Source organism: Pyrenophora tritici-repentis, chromosome 1, assembly GCF_003171515.1.
Source record: "Pyrenophora tritici-repentis strain M4 chromosome 1, whole genome shotgun sequence".
NCBI classification, from domain to species: Eukaryota; Fungi; Ascomycota; class Dothideomycetes; order Pleosporales; family Pleosporaceae; genus Pyrenophora; species Pyrenophora tritici-repentis.
The window spans coordinates 9,437,864-9,458,097 of NC_089390.1; the positions used below are offsets into that span (position 1 = coordinate 9,437,864).

At 49.2% G+C, this 20,234-nt stretch overlaps 7 protein-coding genes across 7 annotated transcripts; 2 read left to right on the forward strand and 5 right to left on the reverse strand.

Annotated features, from left to right (window-relative positions):
- Positions 1–1,093: 1,093 nt before the first annotated feature.
- Positions 1,094–3,613, forward strand: PtrM4_036510 (Dimer-Tnp-hAT domain containing protein; the record flags this gene model as incomplete). Its single annotated transcript, XM_066104159.1, has 1 exon — positions 1,094–3,613. One exon carries the CDS (start codon positions 1,094–1,096, stop codon positions 3,611–3,613), a length of 2,520 nt encoding a protein of 839 aa, XP_065966361.1.
- Positions 3,614–5,134: 1,521 nt separating this feature from the next.
- On the reverse strand, positions 5,135–5,313 carry PtrM4_036520 (uncharacterized protein; the record flags this gene model as incomplete). Its single annotated transcript, XM_066104160.1, has 2 exons — positions 5,135–5,138; positions 5,168–5,313. The coding sequence occupies 2 exons, from the start codon at positions 5,311–5,313 to the stop codon at positions 5,135–5,137; spliced, it is 150 nt and encodes a 49-aa protein (XP_065966362.1).
- Positions 5,314–5,364: 51 nt separating this feature from the next.
- PtrM4_036530 (uncharacterized protein) lies at positions 5,365–7,647 on the reverse strand (the record flags this gene model as incomplete). The annotated part of the gene is made up of 2 exons (XM_066104161.1): positions 5,365–7,484; positions 7,605–7,647. 2 exons carry the CDS (start codon positions 7,645–7,647, stop codon positions 5,365–5,367), a joined length of 2,163 nt encoding a protein of 720 aa, XP_065966363.1.
- A 1,907-nt stretch (positions 7,648–9,554) lies between these two features.
- On the reverse strand, positions 9,555–10,177 carry PtrM4_036540 (uncharacterized protein; the record flags this gene model as incomplete). The annotated part of the gene is made up of 2 exons (XM_066104162.1): positions 9,555–9,562; positions 9,610–10,177. The coding sequence occupies 2 exons, from the start codon at positions 10,175–10,177 to the stop codon at positions 9,555–9,557; spliced, it is 576 nt and encodes a 191-aa protein (XP_065966364.1).
- A 2,019-nt stretch (positions 10,178–12,196) lies between these two features.
- Positions 12,197–13,534, reverse strand: PtrM4_036550 (uncharacterized protein; the record flags this gene model as incomplete). Its single annotated transcript, XM_066104163.1, has 2 exons — positions 12,197–13,141; positions 13,202–13,534. The coding sequence occupies 2 exons, from the start codon at positions 13,532–13,534 to the stop codon at positions 12,197–12,199; spliced, it is 1,278 nt and encodes a 425-aa protein (XP_065966365.1).
- A 2,297-nt stretch (positions 13,535–15,831) lies between these two features.
- PtrM4_036560 (Asp domain containing protein) lies at positions 15,832–17,283 on the forward strand (the record flags this gene model as incomplete). Its single annotated transcript, XM_001939447.2, has 4 exons — positions 15,832–15,904; positions 15,979–16,267; positions 16,331–16,482; positions 16,541–17,283. 4 exons carry the CDS (start codon positions 15,832–15,834, stop codon positions 17,281–17,283), a joined length of 1,257 nt encoding a protein of 418 aa, XP_001939482.1.
- Positions 17,284–19,158: 1,875 nt separating this feature from the next.
- Positions 19,159–19,476, reverse strand: PtrM4_036570 (uncharacterized protein; the record flags this gene model as incomplete). Its single annotated transcript, XM_001939448.2, has 1 exon — positions 19,159–19,476. The coding sequence occupies one exon, from the start codon at positions 19,474–19,476 to the stop codon at positions 19,159–19,161; it is 318 nt and encodes a 105-aa protein (XP_001939483.2).
- Positions 19,477–20,234: the final 758 nt, after the last annotated feature.

A 20,234-nucleotide genomic window follows, 5' to 3' on the forward strand; every position in this document is an offset into this window, starting at 1 on the left:
TCTATATACCTATTCTCCATGTCTGAATATCTTAGATAACTTGAGAACCATCTTGTATCTAAGAGACAGAAAGCAATTTCAAAGCAAGGTAGAGAGACAATGAGACATTCCGTTCTGGGCTTATAAGGGGGGTTTTGAGCCATGAAACACCCGAACGCGGAGAAAGTGACCGACAACCTATCCAGAGTTCTTCGAGAAGCAGGATATCAAGGTGAATATCTGGTAGGCTTATAAGTGTTCATTTCTTTGTTGAAAGCCTATGCATACATGTACGTAGTACCTCCAGGTTTTTTTGTAAGGTGACCTAGCAGATGACACAATCATCACCACAGTCCGCAACAATCAATTAAGTGGGTCCTAGAAGGTTCAGATTGGATTGATTGATTACCGCTTTAAGCCTAGTAGTTACCTATAGGAGTTTAAGCCCTACCTAGATAGGTAAGTGGGTCTAGGAGAGTGACCGGATTGAATTGATTGTTGCGGAGTCTAATCATCACACGACTGTATCCAAGAAAAGCACATTTGCGATTGTACACTGCTGTAGATACCTAGATAGGCGATTACAACTTTGGAGATTATCTTTCATTTCCCAAGACCCGTCACACCAGACCAGAGAAATTCCGCAACCAAGAAAATCCCGAGCGATGTCAAAAGGCAAACATCTTAATCGTGTCGTTTACACATGCGCACACCTGAGATCAATCAAGCTAGCTTGATAGCTTGATTGGAAGATTGATGCCAAGCCAATTCAATCAATCCAGCCAAACCTCATACAAAAACGCAATCAATCCAGCTGAGCTTTTCCGTGAGCTTGATTCAGATTGATAGCTTGATTGCCTTAAGTATATAGTAGATTTCGGTGATGAGGCAGCCCATGAGGCAGCTTAGATAGCTGTAAAAGCTCTATACTGAGCTTTTTTTGGTGTTTTAGTTACGCCGTGTAACATTGAGTAATATCCGATAGCTCCGTGTAACTAGCAGCCAGCGCGTCGTCTCATATAGTATACTCCATCTCCATCTCCATCACCCACAATACTATATACTTTTGGTGTTGCAGATCTATCGCCGTATACCTCACCTCATCGTCGCCCTCATGCCGCCCAAAAAACGCGTCTCTGATAGCGCTCCCTCGCCTAGAAAGCGCGCGCGCGGCACTGCGAGCCAGCCCGTCGCGATCGACTCGCAGTCATATCAATCTCAGCCATCTGCTCTATCTCCGCCGCCTCCATATACACATACTTTCGAGTCGCGATTGCGCGAGTCGCAGCCCGAAGACGCTATCGTCGCGCCCGCCGAGGGCAGTGAGCAAGCTACGCTCGCTCCGTCTTCTGAAGCCGCCGACGACGCTGTAGATGAGGCTTTTGACGCCCATCTCGAAGACAATTATGATGGCATAGATTGGGGTCGCCTTAAGCTGTATACGAAGCCTATCACGACGCACCAACACAAGCGGAGTTGGATCCATCGCCACGGCTATCGCGTCGCTCTTCTCAAAGATCCAACCCGCGTATTCTTCATCTGCCACTGGTGTTTCAAGCACAAGCTCACGGATATTGGTATTGGGATATACAATACAAGCGCAGCAGTCTCGTCAGCCGCGCGCCACCTCAGCGAGCAGAAACCTGGCCATAGGCTAGTAGCACCAGGCAAGACTCCAGTTGCTAGTGTTTACAACGCGCTCACCACTGCGAGAGTCCCTATCTCACAGGCAGTAGCTAATCAGATTAACGGGTTTAGCAAGCAGCGCTTTAGGTTTGCCGCAGTAGACTGGCTCGTCGCGAACAACCACCCCATCTCTGAGTTCGAAACACCAGCTTTTCGACGCCTAATTGCTATCGCCAACCCACTTGCAGAAGCAGCGCTCTGGAAGAACCACAAGAGCGTCTCCCAATACGTCATACGACTGTTTGACTGGCTCAGGCCCCGCGTTGTCCACGAGCTGTCACAATCGCTTAGCAAGATCCATATAAGCTTTGACGGATGGACAACGAAAGGCGGCAAGCGCGGGTTTCTCGGTATCGTCGCCCACTACGTCAACTCAGATGGCAAGCTCCGAGACCTGCCTATCGCGCTGCCTCAGCTCACAGGCGCTCACTCCGGCGATCGATTAGCTGAGGTTGTATTATCAATCTTAGAGCAGTTTAGCATAAGCGAGCGCACACTCGGTTACTTCGTCCTCGACAATGCCTCTAATAACGACACCGCTGTCGCTGCGATTGCCCACGAGCTTAACTTCAATCCTATACACCGACGCCTCCGCTGTGGCCCTCATACGATCAATCTGATTGGGCAGAGACTGCTCTGGGGCAGAGATGCAGACTCATACAACAACGAGGGAGTTGACGAGCTCGCCGACGAGGCAGCGTTTATAAAGGAGTGGCGAAAGCACGGGCCTTTAGGCGTACTTCTCGATATTGTCAACTATATCCACACACCGCAGCAGTACAATCTTTTTGAGAAGGCGCAGCGTACAGCTTACCGTGAGCTACCTCACGACGCAGACGACAAGCTCACGATACTACAGCCAATCAAGCCAGTAGTCACACGCTGGAACTCATACTTCGACTGTTTTGAGCGAGCTATAAAGCTCGCGCCGGCCATCAACGCGTACGCGAACACCCACATACAAAATACAGCAAAAGAGGATATCTACGCCGACTCACAGGGCAAAAATCGGCCTGCTGCTCCACAGTGGATGAGATCAGACGGCCTCACAGCTGCCGATTGGGCTGTTGTTACCGACTATATAGAGGTTCTTAGGCCACTTAAAGAGTGTACAAAGCGCTTTGAGGGACGTGGCGAGTATAGCTTTGGCGCGATCGCTGAGGTGATCCCAACGTTTGAGTTTCTACTCACTCAATTAGAAGCTCGCCTCCTCTACTACGATTGCGTAGTCCATGACGCTCACGACGAGGCACCCGAAGATCACCTTCCTATTAATCTACGCGCAGCGCTACTTAAGGCGAACGAGTACTACGCTAAACTCGACGACTCGCCAGCTTACTACGCTGCTACAATACTCCATCCTCGCTACAAACACTACTGCGATCAAGCGTGGGCTGAGAAGCCTGACTGGCTGGCGCTTAATAATCTTAATTTCCAGGCACTGTGGGCGGATTACAAGTCGCTGCCGTTACCGAGGCCTTGCTACACACGCGCACCGAAGAAACCGAGCAATATTGACGACGCGATTGACGGCATTATTGATCCCACACGCGGCAATACTAAGGAGGATGAGTATGAGCAGTGGAAGCGCGAGCCAATCGTTGGCAAGGGCACCGATCCTATACAATACTGGTTCGGGCTGCGCGATCAATATCCCAACCTTAGTAAGATGGCGCTTACTATACTCTCTATACCCGCTTCAAGCTGTGAGTGTGAGCGCGTCTTCAGTGAGCTCGGAGATCTACTAGAGCCTCGCCGACGCTGTATATCACCTGAGCTACTAGCAGCACTACACTCAGTACGACGATGGAGACGGGCAGGTTTTGGTGGCGGCGACAACGACGATATGGGCCAATCAAAGCTTACCGACGAGCAGATGGACGTTTTGTACGAGCTTAGCAAGTGGGTGGGCGAAGACGACGATCTAGATACATGGGACGACGGCTGAGACTCAACACCAAAAAATATATACAACTTTCCTATTTGGGAATCAAGCACCCAAGCTACCAATCAAGCTAACAACTTTCCGCCAAGCCAATTCAATCAATCCAGCCAAATCTCATACAAACAGCCAATCAATCAAGCCGGGGGCTGTCAGCTTGCTTGATTGATTGATCTCAGGTGTGCACATGCGCAGCTAATTCAATGATTGGGAGGTCTTGTACTCTTCAGGCACTTTGGCAATAGCTGCGCGCGTGGTAAGATTCATTGTGGGCGGTACCTGTTGCAAACCCCATGTAAACGCCCTGAGAATAAGGGTCTATTGAGCTTGTTCTTTACGTTAGTTCTGACAGGTTACGGTGAAAGAATTCTGCAATCACAACTAATAATTCTTATAGGCATCTAGATGATCGGACCAACTTTGAATAGCCAGTACAATCACAAAACCAAAGACATCAGCCCCCGTAAGCCGGAGTTGGGAACCCCCGGCGTGTACTGCAGTACTAGTCTGGTTTCTGTTAGCGTTATGGTACGTGTTTCTCGGCATAGTGGCCCGTGCGTAGAAGGCTTTGAGTGATGGGTGGGGGAGAAAATCTGAGTGGGGGTCGAGTGCGTCGAGTGCGTAACTCCACAATTGTTGAACGAGACCCTCTGCACCTCTATGACCCCAAGCCGGTTTTTTACCGCTACGCAAACAGCTCTATGCTGCTACGCTAATACTCATGAGAACCGAAGTATGTACCGCTTTATCTATGATTGATCTCAACTGTCATCTCATACTTCCAGACATACTACCTAGGTAGTCACACAGGGTGACGCGCGGCTCCTTGGCTAAGAGCGGACCTGACAGTAAATGAACACACAAACAAAGGATGAACTTTTGAGATAAACTACTGGAAGCATACACAGATTCACGAAGGTCTCATATCGAATCTTCACGTGTAGATGATTACACGCAAATCTCTCAAGAACGACCTAGCTGGCAGGTCTCTACTACAAATATTACTTGTTCTCCGTAAACACCACTATGATGGGCTGGCTCCAGTATCTAGTACCTGAGATTCTCTTGCCTACCTTTACGTGTCCTCATCGAGTCCTTGGATCTGTCGCTTTAGCATCATCGATTCCACTAACGCCGCGGCTTTGGCCTGCAAGTATTCGTCGAGTGACCGGATTCCTTCACTATTACCTTCAAATATTCTCACAGTACTATTACAAATGGCGTGGCATTCCATACAATGCCATACAATAATCAGATCGCCGCCCTTCCATTCGGATTGGTTTTGAAGTGGTCGGACGGCAGACTTTCCAACAAGCAAGTAAAGCAAGTCACCGCTCTAAACTTGACTTGCTTGGTTCAAACATAGGCTTTACTTGACTTGCTTGGGGTGATTTTTTTACTTGCTTGACTTGCTTGTATTACTTGCAAGTACTTGGATTACTTGACTACTACAAAGAGATTAAGCTACATACAAATTACCAAAACTCAGTGTTCCACTCTAGTATGTTGTAATCTCCTACAAGCTGCTCATCTGAAAGCTTAGCCTCGCTACAGTTGTACGGTTTATAACCAGCTCGCACCCATGACCTTACTAATTGAAGAGCTGCGAGTAGCTCACTGCCCAGAGCACGTCGTTTAGGTTCAAGAAGGTCGCCAAGCTCACTGAAGAGGCGCTCACAGTCGCTGCTTGATGCTGGGATAGTCATGATATCGATTGCAAACTGCGCTAAATGCGGGTATTTCGGCAGTAGTTGTATTCAGTATTGGACAGGATTTCCATCTGCGTTGTACTGCTCCTGCGTCCACTGCGGCTCTTGTGTTTTCCAGCGCTCAAACTCGTCAAGTGGAGCCTCTCGGTCATTGTTGCGGCTAAGTATAGCAATAATTGCCTCGTCTATGTTGTTGCTACTCGGCGCAGTTGTATACCGCTGGCGTGCTCGTTGAGGTTTGTATGCCGCCCAAAGCTGTTGGAACGACGCGTTGGCACTAGTAAGCCAATCAGCTTTGTCTGCCCACGCCACATCGCAGTAGTTCTTGTAGTACGGGTGTAGGCAAACAGCGGCGTAGTAAGCGGGCGAGTCGTCGAGCTTGTTGTAGTAGTCGTTGGCTTTGCTCCACGCGGCGCGGAGGTTGACGTTGAGGTGATCCTCTGGAGCCTCGGCATGAGCGTTGAAGTCGACGTGCTCGAACGGGCGCGCCCGGGCCTCAAGCTTGCTGAGTACGTACTCAAAAACGGGTATAACCTCATAGATTGCGCCGTATTTGCCATCCTTAGAGCGTCCCTCGAGGCGTTTTGTGGCGTACTTGAGCGGCTCTAAGCAGTCCTGGTACTCTGCAATCACCGCCCAGTCAGCAGCTCGGAGCCCAGTTGATCTCATCCAGTTTGGGGCGTCGGGCCGCTTATTATTCCGCTGCGCAGCGTGCGCATCTTCAAGGATAACCCTATTGATATGATGCTCAGCGTACAAGTTATACGCGGCTTGAAGCTTGGTAGCGCGCTCAAAAGCAGCATAGTATGAGTTCCAGCGAGTGACGACAGGCTTGACTGGCTCGAGTACTTTGAGACGCCCTTCAGCAGGCAGGTTGTTGTTGGCAAGGCGCTGGTAGCCACGAAAAAGCTCGTACTGTTGCGGCGTTTTGATATAGTTGATGACGTCAACTAGCACTCCAATAGGGCCATCTTTCCGCCACTCTCGCATATACTGCTCCTCGGTATTGTACTGCTCTTGAGTGTTGCCGTAGGCGTCTTTGTTGGTGCCAAATATAATAGCCTGGCCGATGAGGTTAAGCGTGTGACAACTGCAGCGGAGGCGCCGGTGAGCGGACTCAAATTCGTACTCGCGCGCGAGCGCGGCGATCGCAGTGTCGTTGTTGGTAGCGTTGTCGAGTACAAAATAGCCTAATCGGTCGCTTGTTATTCCGTATGCTGAGAGCGTCGTCGAGATAGCTTTGGCAATAGCCTCACCGGTGTGGGCGCCAGCGAGCTCAGGCAGATCGATTGGTAAGTCTCGTATTATTCCAGCTGCGTCGGCAAAGTGAGCGACTACTCCAAAGAAGCCACGTTTACCACCCTTTGTTGTCCAGCCATCAAAGCTTACGTGTATTTTGCTTACTGAGCCTGACAGGGTGTCGATAACTTGCGGTCGTATAGACCGGAACAACCTCATCACAAAGGTAGAAACGCTGGTATTACTTACCCACAACGCTGCCTCTGCCTCTGGGTTGGCAAATCTCATCATCTCTCTAAAATCAGGCGTCGTAAGTTCGCTGAGCGGGTGGTTTCGGTTAACAAGCCACATGACAGTGGCTGTTCGAAAGCCCTCTACGTCGAAGTTTCCAAACGCGTTAGCAGTGTTTTGTTGTACGTCTAAACCAGCGTCAAAAGCTTGCCGCAACGACAGCTGGCCTCGAGCTCTCTGCGCTAACTTTGGGCCATCTTTCGTAAGGTTGTGGCCAGGCTTTGGTTGGCTGAGATGGGTGGCTGCTGAGGTTGTAGCCTGAGTAATGTTAAACAAACCACCACGGCCAGCGTCGATAGTTTTGTGTACATGGCAGTACTTGCACACAAACCAGATTCGAGATGTAGCATGGCGCTCAACAACGCGGTAGCCATACTGAAAGATCCAACTTTTTGGGCGCTTAGAACGCGCCAATGGCTTGATAAAATCAGGTAAACGTGCCCAGTCAATGCCGTCAAAGTTCTCAACTAGTGCGCTGTTTGTCTCATCCTGACCACCCTCTCCAGCCTCAGTTGTAGCCACCGTGCCAGCTCGGCTGCCCTCGGTGGGCGCGACAATCTCAGCCTCCGCCTGCGACTCTAAGAACTGCAACTCGAAGGTAGGTATTGGCGGCGAGGCGTTAGCCTGGCTTGCGGCAGCTAGGGTTTTGCGAGGTGATCGACGCTGAGGTCTAGGCTTAGATGCAGGCTTAGATGCAGGCTCAGGTGAAGCCTCAGGAGTTGAGGCGACGTTGTTGGTGGCAGCGGCTACTTTCGTACGTTTGCTCCGAGCAGAAGTTTGTGGTAGGCGACGTTTGGCCATATTGGGGGTATCAGGGCAGTATAAATCACTGGAAAACGCGTTGCTATAGGGGATACTGCATTGCGATAGGCTTCTAGACAGGCGTACGTCGAGATTGGAGCAATGCGCTAGACTAAGGCTAACGTTATTTGATAGCCGCTTAGCCTGTTTGGGACTCAACCGAGGCAACTGCAACACTTCAAAACCATCGCGACATCTACCGTACAGCAGTTTTAGCACCCTCATCACAGTAACGCTAAAACAACCAAGTAAACCAAGTAAGCCAAGCAAGCAAAGTATCTTGACTTGACTTGCTTGCTTAGCTGCCCAGCTCTTACTTGACTTGCTTGCTTGGTTTAAACCAAGCAAGTCAAGCAAGTAATCCAAGTCAACTTGCTTTTTGGAAAGTCTGTCGGACGGCACGCGGCTTGAAGAAGTGGCGGCAACCTTGATGGCACGGTCTGCGGGCTTTCCAGTACCAAAGGTCATCTCATACGGCGATCATCCTAAATCGCCTCGTGCACCGATGTCAATACTCATGACCCGCATACCGGGAAAGGACATGGGTGACCGTGAGTTGTATGAGAGCATGACCGATGACGAACGTGAAAGCATATTCGCAGAACTCCAATGCATCCTACAAGTCATGCGGAAATGGACATACCCAGGGGGCAAAAACCAGATCTGTTCTGTGTTGGGTACTGCAATCAGGAGTGTACGCATCCCCAATCATGCAGACGGACCGTGTCAATCTGAATCTGAATTCGACGAACACCTGTTCAGTTGCATCTCCGGCCACAGTTTCAACTCCTGGGAGAAGTTCGAAGAGACGGTGGAGATCGCCGAAAGACTGCGAAAAATGCGCCACCCCATTGTTTTTACTCATGGCGATTTCAAACATCACAATGTTATGATTATGAATGGCCATATCACGGCTTTCTTGGACTGGGAATCTGCGGGCTGGTATCCAGACTATTGGGAGTTTACTACACTGTTGAGATTTGGCCGGAAAGACCATTGGTGGAATAGTGGGTGTGGAGACTGGGCGGTGAAAGATACGCAGCGGAATTGGAAAGTGAGAAAGCGCTTATTCCCCTTTCGGTCGATGCCTGGGCATGGTAGACACTTTGTATTGCTTTGTAGCCCCTCAGAGGTTGATACGAGAGAGCCAAGTCGAAAAAGCTCGGTAAACCTTTAATCAAATTGGGCAATGAGCGGATTTTCAGTTTGACGCAAACGAATCCGTAATAGAAAGCTCTGTCACAGAATCCACCAAGTAACGTATACCAACTGTTGGATAACAAAAAGGCCGACCTTCTTGCTACAATAGCATGAAGGTATATATAGTTGATGGTCTGACACCAACTCCACCATACAGTCCATCCCACCCAGCCTGGCTGTATCTTCAGGCCGAAAACAATACGAACGTCTTATCTACAGTCACTAACTTGTCCGCAGAAAATACTACTCCCAATGTTCTGCTGTATCTGGTTTTCTCTAGTCCTCTATAGTTCCCGTAACACCATTCTTGTCAACCTTCCGTTTTCCGGCTATGACCATCTCGATCCATTTACAGAGTATCTGTCGGACCATAAGTATCGACAATATCTCAGCTACGCGATCAGGCGCACTGATCGCAGCGTCCGAGCAGCGCTCAGACCAGAACCCATGGGCCCTCCCTTCTGTAGTTCTCCTCCTTTGTACATTAATTAATCAGAACAATCACCACACAGAATGTATTCCTAGTTATCGTTATTTCCCTTTACGCACTTAGTGCAAAGCCAACCAACAGTACCCAATAAATTTGTACATCATGCGCCGCAATAGATTTATTGAATCCCTGTTGGTAGAGCGCCGTACTCTTTGGTCTCAGGTTTCCTTTGACCACTAATCCTCTCCTTCGCACGTCTTCACCTATCAGTGCACCGTCACTGGTCTGAGCAAATCCGTTAGAGCCAATGGTAAATGGGAGGATAAGCTTACTGCCATCTTCAAACGGATAAATAGTGTCATTGCATTCTGTAAGGTAGAGGCCAGCAGGGTACGATAAAATGCGATCGAAGTCGCGGGTGAACGTCGAGAGGCGTGTCTCTTCGCCCCGCTTCCCAAGACCAGTCTCTTGGTGCGCGACGTGTGTGCTTGAGAGGAGGACTAGGTAGATCTCGTTGGATCCCACTTGCCCTAATGCTGGGACGAAAGGTTGATATCGGGCAAAGCTCAATCCCGGTGTGATGTAAATAAACGTAAGTCTTGAGCACTGGGTGAGGAACCGATGTACAAAGCTGTTAGGATGCAAGCGCCCCGGGTTTCCACTTGTTACTAAGTCGATCAAAAGATGTTCGGCGTTCTGTGTTTGAAATGGCATTCTGGATCGGATCGCGTCTACTAGAGTATTGAAAGCGTAGAGAGCACGATTGAGGTCGTGGCTAGTGTAAGAGAGCACTTTCCACTGCCCCAAATCAAGATTGATCATGGCTTTTCCCTCTGCTATCATCTCCAGAAGTCTGTCGAGAATTGTCTCAAGACGTAGCCACGTCTGCCGGCCGTTCATGGTGATGTCTGCGTCATTATAGGACATGTGATGCATGGCTAGCGCGTTATCTTAATCGAAAACCAGCCCAAGTGGCTCATCGGCGCCTAGGTCTGGGCTTGCCGCGTAGAGAGTGATATATTGTCGTTTATTTGATTTGGTCTCACCCTCAGCCACATTGTCATTCAGCCAAAGTTCTTCGAGGGAGCACAAGCGGGTCAAATGAAAATGGAAGTTGTGAGTCCTGACAGGCCCCATCGCGAATCCGTGCCAAGCCGCTTTTAGGGAAGAGACAACGGAGACATCGAGGCGATTGTAAAGATGCGTGAGAGCTGCATCGCCGCCGTAGCATCTCCACTATGGCCGTGTATCGAGTGTTTCCAATGCGAGACCTCGCTGGGTCCAACCTTGTTTAACAATGTGGTTATGAAGCTCTGCGCAACGCTCCCAATCGAAACTGCCCAATATTCTCAATGGATGCGCCGGGTTAATTCTCCACCATTGGTCTATGGGTTCCATAATGGTGTCCCTGAGAATATGATGGAGCAAATCTTGTCGCGGTCGTACTTCCATGAGTCTTAATGCGTAAGGAATTTTTTAATTAATCGAATAAGAAGCTGATGTGTTTCGCTCGCGATGTCAGTAGTTGGCCCAGCTTTGGAGTAACAGACGTTATGGCAGCACCCAGTGAGGCTGCCCATCCTCTTTAACTAATGTAAGTCCGCTTCCGCACGGACAATAGCATCGGAATCTTGCCACGACCCTTGCATTGCAATTGCATATTTGAACTTGCACCAAGACCCTTCGCTCGTGGCTGCTATACCTGAAGAAAAACATGCCAAGCACGCCTGTTGCGTTCCTCGATCGGTTCAGTCGCCTTTGGTAAAGCGGGCTACAAAATTCAGCGATTTTATGTCCTTGAAGTGTGGAATGCTTCACCAAATCCAGAGAAAGGTAAACGGCCTTTTCTTCATCTCGCGCAATATATCGATTCTTGTGCCTACGGTGATTGAATACCGAATTTAAGACGCTGGTACCTGGTTTTCTATGACTCTCAACTATACCGGCAACTTCTCTGACCGATGCTTGGATGCGCATGAGCGAAGAAGCGCAAGCGACGACGCAACGCGATCTTTCCAACTACCTTAGTGAAGTACGAGCTACACAGCCTCCAAAGCCTAGCTATATTGGATCTTATATTGGTGGACCATCGTATGATCATCGTGTTGACGTTGGCCGTCTCTGCGGTCCTTTCATCTCGGTGTCTGAATTTCGCAACTTCCTTGTCGTACCCGTCGCAATGTTCCCCCGTCCCGAACTTGCAGTATCCTATTGTCTACAATAAAAGGACGACCATGAGATCATGTTTTCCCACGCAAATCTATGTGGGGACTGCATTTTCGTTTAACCGTCCACCGGAAGGTCCACCGCAATCATTGACCGTGAGATGGCGGGCTGGTGGCCTGCATATTGGCAGTACATTAAATCACAATTCGGAAACCGATATATGCCTCAGTGGGAATTATTCGTGTCGAAAGTTTTGGATCCTTATCAGTACGGACTGCGAACTGAGCGTATTCTCCAGCAATCTTGATCTGAAAAGCCTTTTCGTCCGAGCATTATTTCTGATCCATGTGATCAAACTCTTCGTTCTCTTTAACCCTGCCAATACTGATCTAGTTTAGGTGTTACTCTGTTGGGAATCGAACCTGCGGTAGATAAGGCAGCTGGTTGCTGCATGCACGAGCTTGGATTACACGGCTGACTAAGCCGTGTGGTCCGAGCTCTAGCTGCTGCCTTACTGCCGACCTCCCTCCACCTCCATAGAACAACAAGAACAATCACAATCATTTCAACTCGTTGCAACGAAGGTGATTCCGATACCTTAGCCGTATCAACATACTCCTTGATCGATCCCTCCGGTATCGGTAGTCGGGTCAGCGATGCGTTCTCTAGTAAAATAGGGAGCACATGAATGCAGTCTAACCATGCCGTATGTTCTTTGATAGTTACATGTAAAGTCCGCAGTATGAACCTTTTTCAGGAATCGAGCCGTTCAAAGTGGCCTGGTCTGTTCTCTCCATCCAAACTCTCCATCTCTGAATCTTCTCCCTTGTCCACTGTAGCAATAACATGATAAGGGTCCATCAACCGCCCGTCGGTCGCTTTCTCGGGATTCTCCCAACAGATGTAAAAAAAGTCGACGATAAACGGGACCCATGTAGCGAGTGCCAGTACTTGTCCAAAGCTCCATTCAGTATCCTTATTTTCTTTGCCAGAGTGGTTGCGTATCTTGATAGTGACGTGGACGAACCACAAGACATAGGCCCACATGATACCTGTGGCGATAATAGGAATTGCCCAGAACACCCATTGTTGCTTCTGTGCGCGTTCGCTCTGGCCATTGAAGAATGCGCACAGGGTTTTGCTAAAGTATAGGTAAGAGTTCATGCCAACAATAAGAAGACTGGCAACTATCCAAGAAAAAATGGACATGACTCTGAAGGACTTAAACTCTAAGCAAAAAAGCTCATGATCTGATGGATACTGTCCTTCATATTGACTGTTGCGGGAGTGCCAGCTGCGTATCAACAACCATACGGTTAGAATCTCGATTAAGAGCCACAAAAACATTCTGCCCTTTGATCGACGCAACATATCCAATGCAGCGAGCTGGAGTACTGCCACTGGTAACAGTGAGTTCAGAGGCATGAAAAATCTCAGCATCCACGTTATAGGACTACTATCTTGTCTCTCTTTGTCGCTGCCGAAAAGAGCGGCAGCCAGCATAGCTACCGCAAAAACAGACGATGCCGATAGAAATTGGGTTGTCGAGTGCTGGATTGCAGGCAGGATCCTTGAAATATAGCGGCCACGTAGCCGTTGAGACTTGCTTCCTGGTGAAATTTTCGAGACTTGTATGGTGATGAGCGCGAAAAGGTAGATCGAAACGAGGACCGCTTGGAGGAGATAGGTGACCAGCATCTGTTGATCAAAAATCGTACTAGTTAGTGTTGGTTCTTATGCCGCTGCATGTTTACATACCCCTACTCCAGCGATATCCGGGTTCCCCTCCCAAGCATGCGCACGACACATGTCATCGTGGCATTTATGCCAACCATACGCTTGAATCTCCTCATATATGTTGGTCGTGAGGAACCATATCCAGAACCCTGTCGTCAGGGATGGGGTTTGTATACCTTCCGTCTGCAGGAAGTCTTGCACTGCGTCAAGAATGTATGGGTAGGCATGATGTAGTGCTTCAATGTCCGCATTTTCCTGTATACCCTTCCATATCTCGACTGCATGGGAGCAATTGTTGAAATGAAACTTAACTGAGTCACTTAGCGTCAGATTAAGGATTTGTGTCGTGTTCATTGTTGCGAAGGTACCAAGGCGGCTTGCGGGATGGTGATTATCCGGAAGTAGCATGAATCAGTCTGGATGAATGAAGGGAGTAGACTTATCATTGATTTTGGTGATGCTAACAGTCGCTTCATGTATCTCTATGAGCTCAGCTAGCTGCTCCATTATACCTCCAATTTTAGTATGGTGGAAAGCTGAAAGAATAAAAGCAAATCATACACGCCTCCCACAATCAGTTGATGCACACATCGGTCGAGAAAGTGCCAAGCCGTACACAGCATCGCCACAGCCCCGGGCTGAATGTCATGACGTTTGCAGGAGAGCCCAGCTGAATAGATGTGGCACAATACAAGAGAAGCGAAGAATCTGCGACAGCGGGGATCCGTAGACGATTACTCATCCTACTACTAGTCTTTCAGCACCCCATTTGGGTATCGTGAAGGAGATAAGGTGCATGGTTTGTATGAATAACTTGCGCTATGTATGCCGCACCTGCTTTTCCGGGTTTCCAATATTGCAGCCCCTACGTGACGATGTCATCATTGTAGGCGGAGCAGCTATTTCAGCAAAAACAGGCTTTAGTATTCACTAAAACCAAACACAGGCTTCTTTGGGAGTGCAACCAGGCTGACACTACGCCTCCTACTCTTTTAGATACTTGTATGTTTTTGGGTGTTATGATTGAACTCGCAAGCAGTCGCAGGCTGCTCCTTCTCCGCTGCCTTGGGCGCGACAGGCACGTCCATCGCTTATACGGCAGCCTCATACTCGTCCTAAAGAAGCTGCACCCCCAGCTACCATTTCTTGTCTAGGATATCTGGCAATTGTATCTTTTGCGCAATAACTCCTCTCAGCCTCGTGTGCCTGTCGCTTTCAAAGACGAGTACCAAACAGTGCCAACTTTGTACTGGTCCGGCCACTTAGGTAGCATCGAATTGCCGCCCCAATCCCATTCCTTCTCATCGGCTATAAAATTGCGGGGTTGATAATTTTCGTGTTGCAGGAGCTAATTCTTGATAATCATTGCACGTGTGGTAAGATTCAGCACGCGCGCATCTCGCGCGAAGAATACACCTATCACCAACCGTGGCAGTGTTTACTCCATGTTCTACCAGTCATCTGCGCCAAGTATTGAGATTGTGGTGTCGCTACAGCTGAGTTTGTTGATGAGATCGTCGCTCGCGAATCGGTCGGAGACGTCGCTAGTTAAGAACGAGGGGGAGAGGCTTGTGGCGGGGAAGGGTTCCGTGATCTTCATGGATGTACCTACCCGGTAAGGCTTAGGCCCCACACTACAGCAAAGAGGCGGAAGACGTCGCATTTAATTGTTCTACAACGGTGCTGACTATTGTGCAAAAGTTGAGTATGTACGTGCGAGTAAGCTGCTGCAAGCTTTGTAATTAGCTGCCATCACCATCTTGCCTTGCTCCTGATATCGCAACTAAAGACCTATTACGATCACGCGAAGCACGTGACACAGCTTTTCCGACCCCTTGTCCATAAAGCAAGGTAATACTTATCGCGTGTGTTATAGAATGCTGCTACCAGGTATTGTGTATGTCACCGCTCGCTGCGTGGTATGCAAGCGAGCGCGTACCTGAGTGGTGCTGCTGTCTGCGGCAGAACTCGGGCCTCCGGCGGCTTGAGCGCAAGTTTAGACGAAGTGGCTTGAGAATTCAAAATGAGCTCTGTAGGGGTGCTCACTGTGTTGATTCGCGCACCAATGAGTGATTGCGATATGAATACATTTGGTTGACCCGAGGGTGTTCGATAACGCTGAATTGCTGTTCACTCAATCAACGCGGAGGGTGCCAGTAGCATCAAAGATATACAACGAGCTGCGGATCATGTTGCAGACAGTCTACACCGTCTCGGTGAATGATAACACGGCCATAGCTTGCGGGTAGTAATTATTATGGAAAATTCGACTTGCCGAGTGGGACTGCTTCTGACAACAATACTCGTGTGGGACTTTTGAAAGGGGTAGATAGCACGGCTTGGGAAGGAAGTTACTAAAAAAGCCACTGCGCGCATGACATCAGCCGGGATCCTCAAATGAGGGTCACGTGATTCTCGTAAAGCACCGACTTTTTTACGAGTAGGCCCGTAAATGCTCGTAACCACTCGTAAAAATGACTGGCTGCAGGATCTAGACACCCCCTGAGATCTACTGCCGGGATTAGCCTCACCGTACGGCGACGATGTTGGTACGAGACGATTTCTATAAGTTGAACGTAACTCTTCCATGATATTCATTCTCATCATCCCCAGTCGCTCTTTTCTCCGCCAAAGTAGAGTTTATCGTCGCCATGCTGTCCCTCGCTCAAATTGCGGCGATTCTCACCTTCGCCGGCGCAGCGATTGCAAACCCGGTTCCACTTGGTGAGTCAACACATATTCCTACACCGCCTGCATGAAACTACAATGAGCAACTGCTGACATAAACATTGGAACAGACGAACCGTCTTCCTTCTCCATCGACCAAGCGCATCATACCGAACGCTCGGTCAACACCGCGCTGGAGTTACTTCGGTATAAGCGGGAAAATAATGAGCCCATCCCCGAAGCGCTCATTCAGTCTGCCAAGAGGAGTACGGAAGAGATAAAAGCTGCCCTAAGTACACGAGGACTCTCGGGATCTGTCGGTGCCATCTCATATAATATGTATGATGCTCTGTATCTGAGTCCAATGGTCATTGGTGGCAAAACGCTCCATGTCGAACTCAGTACTGCAACCGGTGAATTGTAAGAAAACCCAATAGTTCACCAACTACAGACGCGTGTAATTCCAAGCTAACGTTCCTCAAGCTGGGTGTTCTCTTCTTTGCAACCAAAATCTCAGCTCCAAGATCGCCAGTTCTATCAGGTGAATCCGGCCAAGGAGAAGAAGGGTTATTACTTCGATACCCAATACACAACCGAAGCCTCAGTGGTACAGGGCAGAGTGTTTACTGAAAATAGTGAGTCACTATCTATCTTGGACGCTGAGGCTGCATGTATACTAATACAACCTTATAGTCAAGCTCGGCGACATTACGACCGTACAAGACATAGGGGCCGCAAACTACACCGGTGACGACCTAGTGGATATGATAGCCGACGGTTCATGTGGTATTGGCTTTGGCTATACCAACTCAGTTGAACCGCAGAGATCACTGACATTCTTCGAAACTATCATGCCCCGACTTTCAAAGCGCCAGTTCTCTGTCGCCTTGAGACACCTGTGCCCGGGTTCATACGATTTTGGCGAATTCGACACTAAGAAGATGGCTTCTCCTTTTGTCTACGTCCCTGTAGAGGACGACAACGAGTGGGGTGCCTGGAGGTTCTGGGGAGATGGATTCGCCGTCGGTTCCAAGCCAGTAACGTCCCGCCGTATGCTCATACACCTTACGACAAGCACTTCTGTCTCCTACACCGACCCGGATATCGTCGCCGACTACTGGAAGCAGGTTCAAGGAGCAAAGATAGATGAAAAATATGGTGCTTACGTCTTTCCATGCAATGCCACAAACCTCCCCGACGTCACCTTCATCTTTTCCGGCAGCAGGCAGGTCATTCCTGGCAAATTCATGAATGGAGGAGTTGTTGATCGTAAGACGAAAACCTGCTATGGTCTCCTTCAGAATATTGGGGGTGGCGTTGACTTCAGCCTTCTTGGTAACAACTTTTTCAAGGAGAAGTACGTGCTTCACGACATGAATGATCCGAAGAATCTGAGACTCGGATTTGCCAAGCTGGCCCCCTCCAAGAAGTGGTAGCTTATAGCTCTACATCAGACATTCTCTCCCACCAGTCGATAGTTAGACAATCTTAATATCAATCTGTATGCTGCCTTCCATTTGGCTGGGGCTGCTCAATTATCAATCATACTCAGCTGTGCTTTGTGTTGCGGGAAGCGGCTCCACCCGCCTAAGTGCCCTTCCCAAAGCGGGACCCTTGCAGCCATCTCGTAGTTACCTACCCACGCCTAGACATGTGCCCCACACTACAGCTCAGCTTGGCACAATGTAGTACAATCCCCACATTGCTTGCAGCTTAGAAAAAGACTAGTCTTTACGCACGAAGATCCTCCACGCTCAGTCAAACAAAAGGAACAGCCCCCCGAATATTACCACTAACTTACTACTTCCATTTCAGACCGAACAAACAGCTGAACATTACGTCCAATGCGGGTGTACAACTCATGAGCCCTCCTACGATCGCAAAGTGGGGGCGTCGTCATTATCGTTGAAGTCGGCTGGGCGCGGAGAAACAGATATGTGTAGTGGAAGTTACTTACCTCAAGGCTCATACTATCTTCACTGGCTCACAGAACTGCTTAGCTGATTGTACATGTAGAAAGCGGGATTGCCGGAGCGGAATTTCTCTCAATGTCATTTCAGCATGCGTGACAAAAACGGCCGCATTATTGTGTTCGATGACCATCCGATGTTCAGTAGGGAGGTAGCCCGAGCACGAGAAGGAAACCGGCAGAGTGTTGTGGTTGCAGTGAACAAGGGAAATCCGCCTAACATTCCTATACAGATATGTGGTGGAAAGATCGCCATACCAAGATTTTGTCGGATGTAGGACAGGGCAGAAGAGAGGAAGAAGGTTGTTGTATTGAGAGAGCTACATAGAGCGATTATATACACAACCGAGATGAGTAAGCAGATGACGAGGAGTCACGTGAGTGATGCAGTTCACATGTACATTGTGAACTGAGGTGCCATGCTGACAGATTTTCTCCCCAGATGAATGCTGACATGCTGACACGAACTTCAGGCCTGCTGTTTGGCCCGGCATCTCCTTATCGATCGGTCATGGGACATCTCTGGAGAGGGAAAAGACTTGCCTGGAAGCTCATATTGAGATGGTTCGGGCTGGAATAAACGCTGTAGTAGCGGAATGTCGATGGGTAGCGAAGCAAAGCACAATGCGCACGATATAGCTGCGTATGCTATAGAGAAAGTAGTGATATACTGATTGTACGTACCTGAGCGTCTCCAGGTGCAGCAGGCGCAGAGCGCTGTGCGCTGTGCTGACACTGGCTTGGTATCCAATTTCTCCTCGATCAGTCCTTGTCTAACCCCCCTGTTGCCTGTATGCGGTGCTTTTTCGGTCCGTAGACGCGTCATTCAATGTACATATTTAAGTAAAGGTCTCGCAATCTTGGTGGGGACTTTTCGGAAACACTACATCTGCCATTTCTTGCCCATTCCTTCGAACCTCAATCATGAAAGCTTCCACGTAAATTCTCCTCTTTACCGCATCGCTCGCAACTGCACAAGACGAAGGCCCAGATTACCCAATGTCCCCACCCACCTATCCAATATGCGGACCAGCGCGTCCATTCCATTCATACAACAAGAATTGGGGTAATGATGGATGCGACGACTGCTATCGTCAAAGATTCTGGTGCGAAAGCTTTCCTACCGTATGCTCTATAGGTACATCACCGGTAAAACAAAATGCCACTTGTGTAGAGACCACTTGCAATATTCATGTAAGTAAAATTAGCTTTGATAACTACAACCAAGGTGTTGACTAATATGTTCTAGTACCAATGTTGTAGTAGTAGAGAAGTCCTGAGATAGAATAAAAGGGTCGGTTGAAGCCAATCAATACACACATCTACTATTACACATCCACACCTAGACCATGCCTGCGACCAAGCCAACCACACCCCCAGCCCCAATCATAACAGCCCTTGCCAAATTCAACTTCGCAAACTTTTCCAACAAACCATCCACCACCTCATCCATCTCCTCACTACTCTCCTTCTCCGTCTTCTCCATCGGCCCACTCAAATCCCTCCACTGACTAACATCGCCCTCCCCCTCCACACTCTCCTCCGCGCTCTTTTCCCCCGCCTTCTCCCCATTCTGGCGGCGATACCTTGCAGACTTGGTACTGCGACTACCGCCCAACTCCTCGTTCTTTTCGATGAGCGCAAAGTTCGTGGGCACCATGACTAGCGTCGTCCATGGCGCGATGCTGATTGAGAGCGCGGCGGCGAGGAGGTAGAGGCCGGGTTGGCCGCGTAGGGCGGCGGAGGCGAGGGAGGAGAATGAGGAGAGGGAGGAGCTGGGTAGAGTGGTGTAGGTGAGGTAGAGGAAGCCAGCTGTGGAGGCTGCGGCGGCAGTGGGGAAGACGTGCGAGCCCCGGGAGAAGAGCCAGCGTGTCATGGGGAGGGAGCGGGACGCGGGTTGTGATTTCAGGAGAGGCACGTCGAAGAAGGTGAGGGTTGCTATGCCGCCGGATGCTATGAGCGCCGTGGCTGCGCTGAGGATTTGGACGGTTTGCGCTGCCGACATGTTTGTTGATGTTTTAATTCTCGGATATCAAGATGGGTAAATATTCCGAATCTAGTGCTTTGTTCGATACTTAAGAAAGATGAGGAGATTGTTTGTGATGATGGTTTATTCAAAAAAGCACTTTTACTACTTGTTATATATTCCAGCCCTCTCACTACTATTGCATTCATGTGAAGACTGCGGCGCGCGCGGAGTCCGAAATCGTTAGTTGTCGTTGCGAACATAATGACGTTGTTGCCCAAATATTTGGTGGTTGTTGGCCGTGGGGACGTACGATGACGTTAGTCCCCACTTTTTGCTGACCCAAGCGCCAGCGAGTATCGCATTTCCCATATACCTTCGACGAGGATACCTGTCTCGGTGTGAATAAGCACCGAATGTACCGTCCTTGGAAACTGGTACAATACCAGAGT